Below are 12,478 nucleotides of genomic sequence, written 5' to 3'. Positions count from 1 at the left end.
ATTCACGGGGTCTCCTGGCTTCCTCTTGTCTCTCCCGTTCCCGGGAAACACGGCGGATCTCCACATCAGCTTCAGCTTCAGCTACAATTTCGTCCCGTGTCTTCGCGGACCTCACGGATTCACGGGGTCTGCTATCCTGTTCTCTGTTCCTTTCTTGTGTCACACGTCGGATCTCCACATCAGCTTCAGCTTCAGCTACAATGTCCTCCCTTATCCGTTCGTTCCTTATGGATTCACGGGGTCTCCTTGCTTCTTCTTGTCTCTCCCGTTCCCGGGAAACACGGCGGATCTCCACATCAGCTTCAGCTTCAGCCAGAATGTCCTCCCTTATCCGTTCGTTCCTTATGGATTCACGGGGTCTCCTTACTTCTCTCTCCCTATTTCGTATCACATGTTGGATCTCTATGTCAGCTTCAGCTTCTGCCACAATGTCTTCTCTTGTCCTTTCATATGTTGTGGGTTCATGTGATCTCCTGCCCTTCTGTGTTTTCCCTTGTTCATAGTTTTCTTCTTCTAGCTCCCTTGTGTTATTGTATCTGCGGTCTATTACTAGCGGTTCCTGGAGGTATGACTGATGCAGCCTTTCTGAATCCATGTATTCAGACTTGCACGGCTGGCGGCTGCTTCTTTCAAGTTCTTTTTGTTCCAGCTCACGTAGGTGGTTGCGGCTTCTCTCTTCTTTTAGTAATTCAGGCTTTTGCATTTGATTGCGCGTTCCTCTATCTGCTTCTTCTGGCTCATGTGGCCGACGGCTGCTTCTCCCATGTGCCACTGCCTCTTGATCTTGTGGTCGATGGTTTCTTTGATCATACACTGGCAATGTTGATTCACGTGGCTGACGGCCACTCCGCCGGTCTGGCAGCAACTGTGGTTCACAGGAATGGCTGCAGCTCCTCACGTCTGCTAGTTGCTCTCGTTGAGGCTTCTCTTGATTTTGTCTTTCATCTCTCTGTGCTGTCTTCAAGCTGCCGCGCTTGTGGTTTTGTAAATCTCCCAGTCTGTCCAGCTCGGGTGGCTGATGTCTTCGGCTGCTTCGTTGGTTGCATGGCTCTTGGTTTTGTTCTTCATATTCCTGAGGGGTCATTTCCCTTGGCCTGGTGCTTTGTCTTGCATCAGCTCTAGTTTGTGTGTTACGTTGCTGGCGATGACTTCCCGTCTCCTCTTGTGTCTCAAGATCCTGGGCCCTGGTGTCTCGTCGTGGCTCAGGTATGCAGGGGGGATGGCGATTGCGTTCAAGTGTTCGTGATTCCTCTTCCTGGAACTGCTGACAGCTCCCTCTGCTCCTAATTTCAGGCTCTTGGACTGTCTTGCTGCTGGTTATCAGCTTTGTTCTTTGCAGAAGGCATCGTCCCTTCTGCTGGTACCAGTAGCAGGCCTTAGCCACTCTGAATACTAAAAGCAGGAACTCATTAAAATCGATTTCTCCATCCCCATCCCACTCCAGAAACTGCAGAATCTTGTCAATTGTCTGAGGGTCATGTGGGTTCTGTAGAAAAAACACACAAAGAGAAACAAAAAGCCTTGCTGCTCCTTGTCAGGAAATGCAAACCCAGCGATCATGACAATCTCTTCTACTTGCATCTCTCTTAGGTTCTCTCAGCATCCCCTCCATGGCTGTGTTCTCCATTTTCCTGGTGGTGGTTCCCTGGCAACAGCTAAACATTTGGTGATGCCATATCCCTCCTCCAAATGCATTTCTTTCCTATCTTTGAAAGTAAACTAACTCACCGTTCTTTCTCCAATTTTTCCCATTTGTTCACAGCAAAATCTATAGAAAGAACTTTTGCAGACAGTACAAAATGCACATCTGCTGTGCCCCATTGGCAAAAGCCTCTGTATCCCACTTCCCTCTGGTCACAAGAATCACTCCCTCTCCAGAAATTTTTCTGGTCCCCACACTTCAATTTTGTCCTCAACCTTTGCCCATCACTGCAGCACTCACCACTATGGCATCTGCAAATTCCTTCTGGATGAACTCCTTCATCTTCCTTCGGTTGAGTTTGGATTGGTCTCCATCTTCCTTTGCGTGTTGGTGAAAGACAGTAATGATGGTGGAAACGCTGTCTAAGAAGTGAGACATCTTTCTGCAGATTCAAGCAAGCCTGCAAGAAAAGTAGCAGACCTAAGGGTGGGAGATTATTTGGCTGAGCATGGAAGAGGGGGAGGATTGCTGGGGTCAAGCTGTGCACACTAATGAGAGTCTGGGTGCTCTGAGCTTTGTGTCCGCTCCCCTACCATGGCAAGCTGTTCTTTACCAGGGCACTGGGAAGATATCCAAATGCTTAGGGGTTTTGGTGGGATGGGGAGTGTCCTCCAACTTGTCTGCTGACGTATTGGAATGACGTTTGGTATGGGATGGCATGATGCCAGCATTTTTGGGTTGCAGGGAGGGGATTGGGGATGGTGACTCAAGAGATACCCCAAGAACCTGTCCCTGTGGGCTCTACCAGCTCCTTCAGTTTCTAGAACCAACGCAGCTCTTTCTGCTTGGCATTGAGATACACCAGCTCCTCTGGAGAGGTCAGAGGATGTCTAAGGCAGTGCTGGCGCATTCTGAGAGAAGACCCAGCTTGGGCAGAGGTGGATAGAGCATTCACAAGCATTCGCTTGTTTAGAGGGTTAAAGAAACCCTGTGACCGGCAGCAATGCAAATCAAGAGATGAATCTCATGTTACAGCACCAGCTTGTTGTCCAACAGATTTTGGCCAAAGAGAACAGTCAGATCACCCAGGTCAGAAATACTTTTTTGAATTTAATGGCAATCTCCTGGGCAGAAAGCAGTGCTCCTGCTTGAGCTTTGTGTCTGGAAACCTCAAATGCCACCACCATGCTCCTTGCAGGATCCCCAAGCCTGTTATCGGCTGCATTGGTGCCAGGATCTCGGCTTGCAGCTGGGGAAGCTGCTCCCTGCCTGCTTGCAGAGTGCACACATGCATGAACACGTGCACGCACCTCTGCATGCAAAACCTCTGTCTTGCTATTTTTATGGAAAACCAAACACTTCTTCAATCTTTTCACCCTGGGTGGGAGATGAGTGCAGACCAAAGCGAGGCGCCAGACCTGGCTCCGTCTCTCCTTTTTGTTTAGAGGAAAACTGCCTTTCCACACAACACACAACAAAGAGCACGCAGCTGTCCAAGTGGTGAAAAATAACATTTCATTGAAGACAAACCCGAAAGACGCCCGGAAAATACTGCAACAGAAACGTCATTGCCACCCTAGCCAGATCCTACAGAAATCATTCATTTTCAGCCAGCAAAGCATGCTTTTCAGAAGGAACGACTTACCCAAGTCACCAACGGGATCGAATGGGATTCCTGTGAAGCCGTGCAGAGTGATCGGAGGACCCGAGCGCTTTTATAGGGTCCTTGGTGGAGGAGCAGAAAGGAGCCACCCTTTGTGGACATTGTCCTGATTCATCTTTGGCCAAACCCAGCTGCACCTTCATGTCCTCAAACGGGTTATTTAACTTATCATCCCATTACCTATCATTTTAACCCAGAAATAGCAGTTGCCATGTGGCAATTCAGGCATCTGCTGGTTCCGCCTAATCCGGACTGTAAAGTTATTTTACGGGCTGATTGTATTTCAGATTTAAAAAAAAAAAAAAAAAAAAAATCTAGACTGCCTATAAAGTATATATATACATTAATGGGAGGATGTATTTTTTTTATGAACATGTATCTTCATAGGTATGCATTTATGTACGCATAATACGTGCACATAAAAATAGCACCAGAGTGAACCTGGGAGGGTGTTGTAAGCAGATTTGGGGACCTGCCCACCGTTTTGCAGATCCTTGGGGCTGGGGTCTAGCAGTTTGGCTTTGGGTTTTGCTCATGGAGGAGGGATGGAAGAAGCCCCAAGAACTACAGAAGTGAAATGTAGGTGGGCAGCAGAGAGATCTCCAAATCCTGCAGGAGATCTTTGCTGTTGTAGTGATCTTGTAGCATGTGCTGAAATACATATATATATTTTTTCTCCTCGATAACTTCTTACTGAGGAGCCTTTCATTGTATTATCCAGATTTTGGTTGGAAAAAAAAACAAAAAACAAAAAACAAAACAAAACAAAACCTAAACCAACAAAAATTTGTGAACAGTAAAATCTGCAAAACGGACTTCTTAACCAGAAAACGCCTATTCAACGTTCAACGACTTTTCATTGAGAAAAATGATGATACAACATGTTTTCATGTTAACTCTTTTCCGTGAGCAGATTTCATTCCAACTTTTCTTGATCTTTAATTAAAACTAAAAGTGGAAACGTCTCGGCTGGGAGCTCGATTCATGTTGAATCTGGTCGCTCTAGGCAACTTTTGCTGTAATTGCCTCTCTAATTTCCCCCCCCTTTTTTTTTTTCCTTTAATGCAAGTATAAATGAATTAGAGACCAATGGGTTCCTTTATTGCTCCCAAACTCTCCCCATGCAGGGAGCATACAAGGAAAGCTTTGGCTATGCCACCTGGGCTCTGTGTTGGAGCTAAGCTGCATGACATGACGGAGACATTGCGGGCAGCTCCGGAGCAGGAACTTGCCACACAGCCTTGACTGAGCTGCTCATCTGTCCCATCTGATGGTAAGAACATACTGGGTGTAGGAGTCTAATTAATTAGTGCTGGTAACACCTTGGGGATACTCATACAAGTGCTCACAGAGGATTGTTACTAACCGTGCTTCATTTTTGAGCTTTTTTTCAGGATTAAATTATACTGGTGTAAATTATACCCCACCTGCGGGATAATGATACCCTTGGGAAACTGTAATTTTATGGTAGATTGCAGTTATTATTAAAATTAGAGCATTACAGTGTGGCTGGAGCTTGTACACACAGTGTCCTATAACAGTCTGCAATCCCCGCAGGGGTTGGGGACATCGGGAGGCACCGGGCAGATTTCAGGGTTTAGTAGAGGCAGAGGTCCATAGAAGCAGCACCAAACTTTGTTCTCCAAAGGCTTGAGAAGGGGCTCTCAAAGGGGGCTTTGGGTCAATTTTTCAATGCTGTTACCCAGCAGGGTGGGCTCCATTCTCCTCTCTCCATCCAGTTCTGTGTGAATCGCTGTCTGTGTTCGTATAGGGTGGCCAAGCCTCATTTGGTTGTTGAGATCACCCATTGGTCATCGGGGTCATCCGTCAGTGGCATCATCCATTGGTGTTTGGATCATCTGTCAATCAGTGAGATCATCCAATGATCATTGGGATTGCCCATTATTTAATAGGACCATCCAGAGATCATTGGGATTGCCCTTTGTTTAATAGGATCATCCATTGATTCTATGATTTAGTCTCAGAAGAACTGGGCTCCTCATGGGGCACATAAGAGACGTCTGTCACCTCCCAGCCTTGCAGGTGTCTTAAACAGGTCCTTGTGTCTTCAGGGTAATTTTCACTCTGCTGTAATGTTCTTAAAATGAACCAAAAAAAAACCTCCCCCCAACTTAAAATACAACACTCCAAAAGTAGAATAACTCGAAATAGTGTATAATTATCACACCATTAACAGAAATTGTGGGTCGTTTTTTTACTGGTGCTGCAAAAGGCTGTAGTTGATGGACTGAGGAGTCTGGTAATGGGAGAACTGAAGCGGGGCCAGTAAGTAGCAAAGAGCTCTTCAACAATCCTTAACTAAGAGCTGTTTTGCAAGAAAAATGCCATTTTCTGGAAAAGAAAATGTTCTGAGGAATATCTCAGATGGAATGGGAGTTTTGATGGATTTGTGATGGAACTTAAATCTAGTCTGTCCCATTTCATTTTGACAACACTCGCAGCTGCCATTAAGGTGGGTCAGGGTCTGCTTTCTCCAACGTGTTTTATCATCACAAGAGCAGAGTGGTGCATTTTGTGTCCGGCGCATTTAACTGTGACATCAGTGCTTATAGACCAAATCATTTTCAAAATGTGTCTTTTTAGAGATGATCTTCAAATGCTGCTTTTTTTTTTGGTTCTGATTCAGCACACAGCAAATTGTGAAATTCCGGTGTGTCCCGGAGCATTGACGTTCTGTTTCCCGGTGAGGTCTCTGTGTTCTGCTTGTCACCGGCCACAGAGCAGGAGGTGCGGGTGCATTTATCATCCACTGATTTGGCTGATAGGTCGCCGGCAAAAGATAATATGGGGAAAAACAGGCTGAGCATCACCTCCCTGCGGGATGCGGAATCCTGGTGGTCCGGCACATCCAAACCCATAATAACCCCTCTGACTTCAGTGGGCTGCTTGCACCCACAATCACCCACATCCCTACGTGCACATCCGGAGCTGGTACCCGAAATTCCCGAGGCTGAGGCCAGGTCCACGTGTGCATGGATTGCGTGTCAGCTTTTTGCACTCAGCCTCCCAGGTGTTACTGGGACCGTGTGTATGTGAATAATGAGGATTAATATCCCTCAGCTCCTCTCGGATCATTCAGTAGCTAATAGGGATTTTCCATTTTCATATTGTGTTCCGCATCTCCCCCTTTATTTATTTTTTTAATAAGTGAGGATAAATAAGACAAATCCCTCCCACTGAGCATTCAGAGCTCTTGATTCTTTTTACAGCAGACATGCACAGTGTCTGGAGTAGATGCATGCTGCCAGGTAGCTGCTCAGAGGCCATCATGCCATCGCAACCAATCCAACTTCGCAGCCAATCCCAGCATCCACCCTCACTGAAGACATTGGATGTCACATCCCTGCCTGCAGGGACACATCGATTCACCTTGGGCTGCATGCCTCCAGGACACAGCACCGCAGGGCCATGTGGCTCTGTGTCATGCATGAGATGGACACTGAGGTCCTTTGTGCTAGCTCAGAATGGTGCAGCAATACACCAGGACACTGTGCTGGTTTGCAGTCAGTTTTATTGCTTTGCTTAGATAGGCAGAGGTAGCTTAATACAGGATAAGAGAGAAGGTCTCAAGCCAGGAATAGTTCAGTACAAGCTAGGGGTGCAAGCCCAGGGTTAAGGAAAGATTGGACAAGATATAACAAATGGCACTGGACAAAATATCCCACCTTGCTGGCACCAATAGCCACAATTGCACTGGGCTCACTGCAGCTCTTACTTCTTCGGAGGCCACTGAGGCTGCAGGTGCTCTTGCTCTGCCGCATGTTTTCCTTTGCCATGAGCCCCATGTTGCTGTTGTCCTGGGACACGTTCAACCTCAACTCCACTGCCTTCTCGCACCGTCACTGCGGGGTCAGGAAGGTGAGCTGGGTCATGCTGGATCCCTGAGGAGGCCTGGGGATCTGGGTGGGGTCTTGTGCAGCTCACTGGAGGTGGCAGCTCTTGGGTCCTTTTGGGGCTGGGGTCCTGCCAATGGGCTGTATGGTCCTTGGTCTTGTCCATGGTTCTTTCTGATGTCTTGGTGGGAGAAGTGTGGCTGTGCTCTGATGGATCCAGCTCTTGCCTCTGGTAATGGCTCTGTCCTAGCTTTGGTGTCTCAGTCATTTTGTCCTGGTGGAGTGTGGGGTCATGTTTTGGTGTTTTTTCGGCTTTTGGGGTATTTCTGTCCTTCTCTGAGGTCTCAGTGACCACGTTTTTACCTCTTTTTGGACCCTCTTCTTGTGCCTTGGCCCTGACATCCTGATGGATTTCCTTTGGTGTCTCGTTCTTCTGCTTCTGTTGGGTGCCTTGGTGGTTCTTTGGTGTCTCAACCTCCTGGGTCTTTTGAGTTTCTTGAACCTTTGGTGTCTCACTCTTCTCAATCTTTTGGGTGTCCTGGTTCTTTGGTGTCCCAACTTCCTTATTCTGTTGGGTGCCTTGGTGCTTCTTTGGTTCCTTACCTTCCTGGTGCTGCTGGGTGTCCTGATCCTTCTGGGGTGTCCCACCCTCCCGCACCTGTCCACTCACCCCCTCCTCCAGGACCTGCTTGTGGTGCTGCTCCCCATCTGCCTCCTCCTGCACTGTCAGCTCCTGATCATCTTCTGCGTCCAGGTAATGCTGGAGTTGCCTGTGGCAAGCCCTGGCCACACGGAAAACCAGGTTGAGGAACTCGCTGAAGTCAACCTTGCCACTGCTGTCTTCATCCAGGAAGAGCAACACCTTCTCAACAGTTCTGGGATCCCAGGCATCCTGCAAGGAAACAACATCAGCAAGGCCCATGAACCCTTTGCAGGACATCTCTGGGATCAATCACTCCAACATAAACCCATCCCCATGGCCCCACGGTGTTGCTTGATCCTCACCATGATCACATCCTCAAACTCCTGCTCGATGAGCTGCCGCAGCTCCCCTCTGCTCAGCGTGCTGCAGTCGCCGTCACTGCTGGCATAGGTGTAGAAGGTAGCGATGATGCCATTGATGTTCTCCTGGAGCTGGGCCATCTCCCGACAGAATAGAGGCAGCCTGTGAGAAAGATACAAAAAAAAAATCCCCAAAAGGGTCTTTTGCTTCGTTTTCAGGTAAGTCCCTCTCATACAGCGCAGCTGGACAGGAAGATGAGCCAGAAGGACTCAATAAAACCAGAGTGTTTTTCCCTCTAGGAGAGCACAGCTTTAGGAGAATGCTCAGGGCCCTGAGCCCCCACTTTCCTGCAGGGTCTGTCTGGGCTTACCTGGGTGAGAAGAGCACGGTGTGCAGCCAACCTGCTCCCAGCAGCCTTATATACAGCAGCATCGTGCAGGGAGACAGCGTCAGCAGGGTGCCACATCCTCGCCCAAGGAAACTGTCATCCCCCTGTCTTCATTTGTCTCTCACTCATTAACTTCTGCTCTGGTGCTTTACTCCGGAGTGAAGAGATGATCCTTCCTAAGCTCACCCCACCTGCGGATGCATTTCAGAGGAATTAAGCAGAAAAGGTTATTTTTAGTGCTGTGGGATTTAGCTGAAGGTGATGCCCAAGCAACACCCAGGTCTCTCTAGTGAACGTGTTTGGTGAGCGATGCGAGTGACTGACACGGGAGGAGGCAGCCTGGGAGTGCCCGTATGGGAATGAAGAGGAAACAGAACAAAGGGTAAAAAAAATAAGGATATGCCATGCCCAGATCCAAGTGACCCCTTCCCCAAAGTTCCACTTTTGGGTGCTGGCAGGAAGGCAGCAGGCGAAGAAATCCTTTCCAACAGTGCCACCAAGTGGCACGCGGAGGGGGATAGAAGGGTGGCACGAGCTGCGGTCACCCCTGTATAGCATGGGGAAACTGAGGCACAGTGCGAGGAGGGGACACCTACTCCTCGAGGTGGTGACATCCCCAGTGTTCCCTTTGTCCTGCTGGACGTGGCTACTAAGACAGACTGAAAACTAATAACATTGGAAATCCACACAGCTCGTAATGTGTGTTGGGTTTTGGGTACAGAAAATAACACACAGTTTTGTGCAAGAAAAGGCATTTTCAGGAAAAATGCCTGGCGTGGGGAGAGGTTAATAGGAACCAGTGGTAAACCCCCATGGTTGTGCTGGGATGGGATAAGTGGGGGAGCCAAGGAGCCCCCCACGCAGCTGGGGCTGCTGCAGGACAGGAGGCTTTGGTGACCCAAACTGAATGGAGGAAACTTGAAGCATGGATTCTGCTTTAACTCCTCTCCATTAATCTATCAGTCTGTTGTATTCCATGAAGACTCCTCTTACGGTGGGGCCCATTTGCTTCTCATTAAGCTGCAGTGGGGGGTGGGGGGGCAGTTTCTGGGAGTATCAGAGAGGCAGAAGTACGAGGGATGTTCCCATAGCTGCTATTTCTGGGCACCAGGACCCCATGCAGGGCACTTTCCTGCAGATAGCCATAGACAATATCAGGTTTTATGCTGCTCAGGGTTTCACACATGCTTTACAAAGCAGAAAGGTTGGGAGGTCAGGAGGTAGGTGAAGTTAAAGAAACAAAAACGCTGCTCTCAGCAGAGCTTGAAGCAAATGGCCACCGAGCGAAGGACAGGTGCTGCAGAGCCCTGGGCTGATGAAACCACCTGAAACGCATCTGAGTAATGAAACCACCTGAAAATATTAAGAGGCCTTTAGGGCTGCTCCCCTTGTTAGAAGCTCCCCAGCACCCTGTGACTCTCAAGGCACTGCAGTGCTGATGGGTGCGACTTGGAGGGGGGGAGGGGAACATTGCAGCACTGGTTGTGGGGCAGGATTTTGCTTTAATGTGACTCCTTCTCCTGTAATGCCACCTGTGCTTATGAGAAGAGCAAATATCATGGGAGTTTGCCCTGGAAACAGCCACAGGGCAGTCAATCTAAGAAAGCACTGAGCAGGGTCTGCCCAGTTGCAGCATGAGGTGTGGCAGAGCAGCGGGTCTGCAGTTTGCTCACCGTAACCATCCCAAATCATTGAGGTCTATTTACCAAAGGAGCTCCGTCTTCTGAGCTCACTGGTAGGAAATGTGCTGGGCACCGGGCAAACCTGCTTCTCTGGTAGGCAACTGTGTGTTCAGGCTTAGGCTGCTGGGAGCCTTTGCGCTCCGTTGCCTCCTTTAAAGAGTTGGGCCTCCTAATTTTTTCCACGTCCACCCAGTCCGCCTGTCTTTGTCTCTTGGGCACAAAGGAGCCTCTGTGAATGCCAGAGTGTGTGCTCATCCCCAGCTGGGATGGGGGTGATCCGGTGTGCTCTCGTTTGGAGCGTGATTCATGTCAGACGTGCAGCAAAACAAAAGAAAGGTGTGGAAAATGCAAGTGTGGAGCGTTGCACAAGAGGCTGGAAAGAATTTAGCGGCTTTGATTGATATGGGTCTGCAACGTGGGCCAGGCTTAAACGTCTCCTGCTGTATTTTCACGTGTAAGACCTAAACTTGGGGTGAATGAAACTCACCCAATGTTCTGTTTGTTGAAAACGGGGAGCCTTAGGAAGCTTCAGAAAGCCCTCGAGCTCCAGGGGAGTTGGGATGGAAGGGATGCAGGGGCAGTGCTGCATATGGGAGAGCGGGGGCTGCTGTGGGGCTGGTGCTGAGATGTGGGGCAGGGGGTGTATGGGGTGGGGAGGGGTCTGCCCCAGAGGTTGAGTTTCTCAACAGAACTGCAGCAGGAAATTCCTGTTTATTCCCGCATGACTCAGTTTAATTGTTCCTGCTCAGCAGGGAAGGGCAGAGGGGTGGGTTAGCACTGAGGACAGGGCCCACGGTGGTGGTGAACTGTTGCACCAAGTGTTCAAGGCATTGAAATGCAGGTTTGGGGGAGATGGGGGGTTTTAGGGGGCTCAGTGGCCTGGGTGTGCTTTGATGGTTGGAGGATGGAGCCAACGCTGTGGTGCCTTTGCCCTGTGCAGCATTGGGAGGCAGTGGCCATCGCAATGAGAGCCTTCTCGGCCTTTTCCCCTCTTAATCTCCAAGGGCACCTGGTGCTGAGCCCCATTCTGCCTCACTGTACACACAAAACACCATTCCCAAACTCTCCCGGAGCCCATTATGCAAAGCACTTTATCACTACATCGATGTCATTATCAGGAATTAAGATAATTGGAGTAAAAATGCTTTATTTTCCTGCGCTGTCTGGGCATTTCAGCAAGTTATTGCTGTTGCTGCCTTCTTCACTGCTAATTCATTGTGACATTAAGGAGCGTAATACATCAGCTTTTCTCTAATACATGTTTCTACTTTTTTTTTTTTTTTTAACATATTAATGAGCACATTTAACATATTTCTTCAGAGATAATTGGATTCCGAGGCTCCCTGTGGTAATGCACCCAAAACCAACGAGCAGCGCCTCTAATAACGAAAAGGCTTTCCTGCATTTGAATAATCCCACAATGAAAATTAGGAATTAATCTCCCGGCTGAAACAAGGCTTTCCAGGATACTTTGTTTTGAGGCACTTTTAATACACGTGTTAACCATCATTCTGGAGAATCTTAATTAAACTCTTCCTTTGCGTTTCTAGCCCAGGACCCACAGAGGGGCACAGGTATTTCGGATTATCTCATCCCCTTAATCCTCCTCATGAAGGCAGGATTTGTCTGCACTCTGTTTGCTCGCAGCTTATCGAGACGGCTGTTTGAATGCAAAGCACAGAAGGCGGTTTTGAGCACATTGTTTCCTGTAGGGGCAAAGGAGCTTCTGAGTTTCTTTTCTTCTCCCAGACCCAGATCTGCTTAAGCATACGATGGTGCGTAGCTCCCGGCGCGCCGTCACTATGGCGCTACACTGAGAACGTGTAGGAATGCCTGTATCTCATTTTAAGCAAATATTTAGTGATTAGAGATAAAAAAATAAAGCTAAGAGAGCAGGAGGAAGGTGAGATGAGATTATCCCGTGTTTTCTGAAGCACTGCCTGTGTTCTCTCTGCGTCTGCACCAGCAGGAATCAGCGCAGCGCGCACCGCCAGAGGGCGCGCGGTGTGCGCGTGCACAGATTTGTGCGCGTGCACAGCAGTGCACACAACGGCTGGGGGCGTGCAGGGCTTCAGCTCTGCTGCTCCTCACCTCTCCCCCGTGATGCATCCCGCTATGAGACTTTCTTGGAAAGCTTCTGAGCACAAAGAAGCTCTATCATAGAAATCGCAGAATCGTGGAATCCTTAAAGTTGAAAGGGTTTGAAGGCCGTCTATTCCAACTCCCCTGCAGTGAACAGGGACACC

General features: G+C 48.8%; 2 protein-coding genes across 2 annotated transcripts; both read right to left on the bottom strand.

The window, feature by feature from the left end:
* Window positions 1-6: 6 nt before the first annotated feature.
* Window positions 7-2,080, bottom strand: LOC122192212 (trichohyalin-like; the record flags this gene model as incomplete). Its single annotated transcript, XM_042892721.1, has 2 exons — window positions 1,943-2,080; window positions 7-1,486 (listed from the first exon to the last, which is right to left on the bottom strand). Coding segments are annotated over exons 1-2 (1,618 nt in total), but the record flags the coding sequence as incomplete, so codon positions are not given.
* A 4,752-nt stretch (window positions 2,081-6,832) lies between these two features.
* On the bottom strand, window positions 6,833-8,302 carry LOC122192211 (cornulin-like). Its single transcript, XM_042892720.1, has 2 exons — window positions 8,165-8,302; window positions 6,833-8,051 (listed from the first exon to the last, which is right to left on the bottom strand). Exons 1-2 carry the CDS (start codon window positions 8,300-8,302, stop codon window positions 7,038-7,040), a joined length of 1,152 nt encoding a protein of 383 aa, XP_042748654.1. The 3' UTR covers window positions 6,833-7,037.
* Between the last annotated feature and the right edge of the window lie 4,176 nt (window positions 8,303-12,478).

The sequence above is a fragment of the Lagopus leucura genome, unplaced genomic scaffold (assembly GCF_019238085.1).
Source record: "Lagopus leucura isolate 7727_CA_CO unplaced genomic scaffold, USGS_WTPT01 236-0_obj-0_obj, whole genome shotgun sequence".
Lineage (NCBI taxonomy): Eukaryota > Metazoa > Chordata > Aves > Galliformes > Phasianidae > Lagopus > Lagopus leucura.
This window is presented reverse-complemented; position numbering and strand designations above follow the sequence as displayed.

What these genes read in the sequence shown, in the direction of transcription:
- LOC122192211 (XM_042892720.1), bottom strand. Translation starts at nt 8,302, where the DNA reads ATGGCCCAGCTCCAGGAGAACATCAATGGCATCATCGCTACCTTCTAC. An exon ending in AGTTTGAGGATGTGATCATG is followed by an intron (nt 8,052 to 8,164) that starts GTGAGGATCAAG and finishes GTTTCCTTGCAG; the next exon opens with GATGCCTGGGATCCCAGAAC.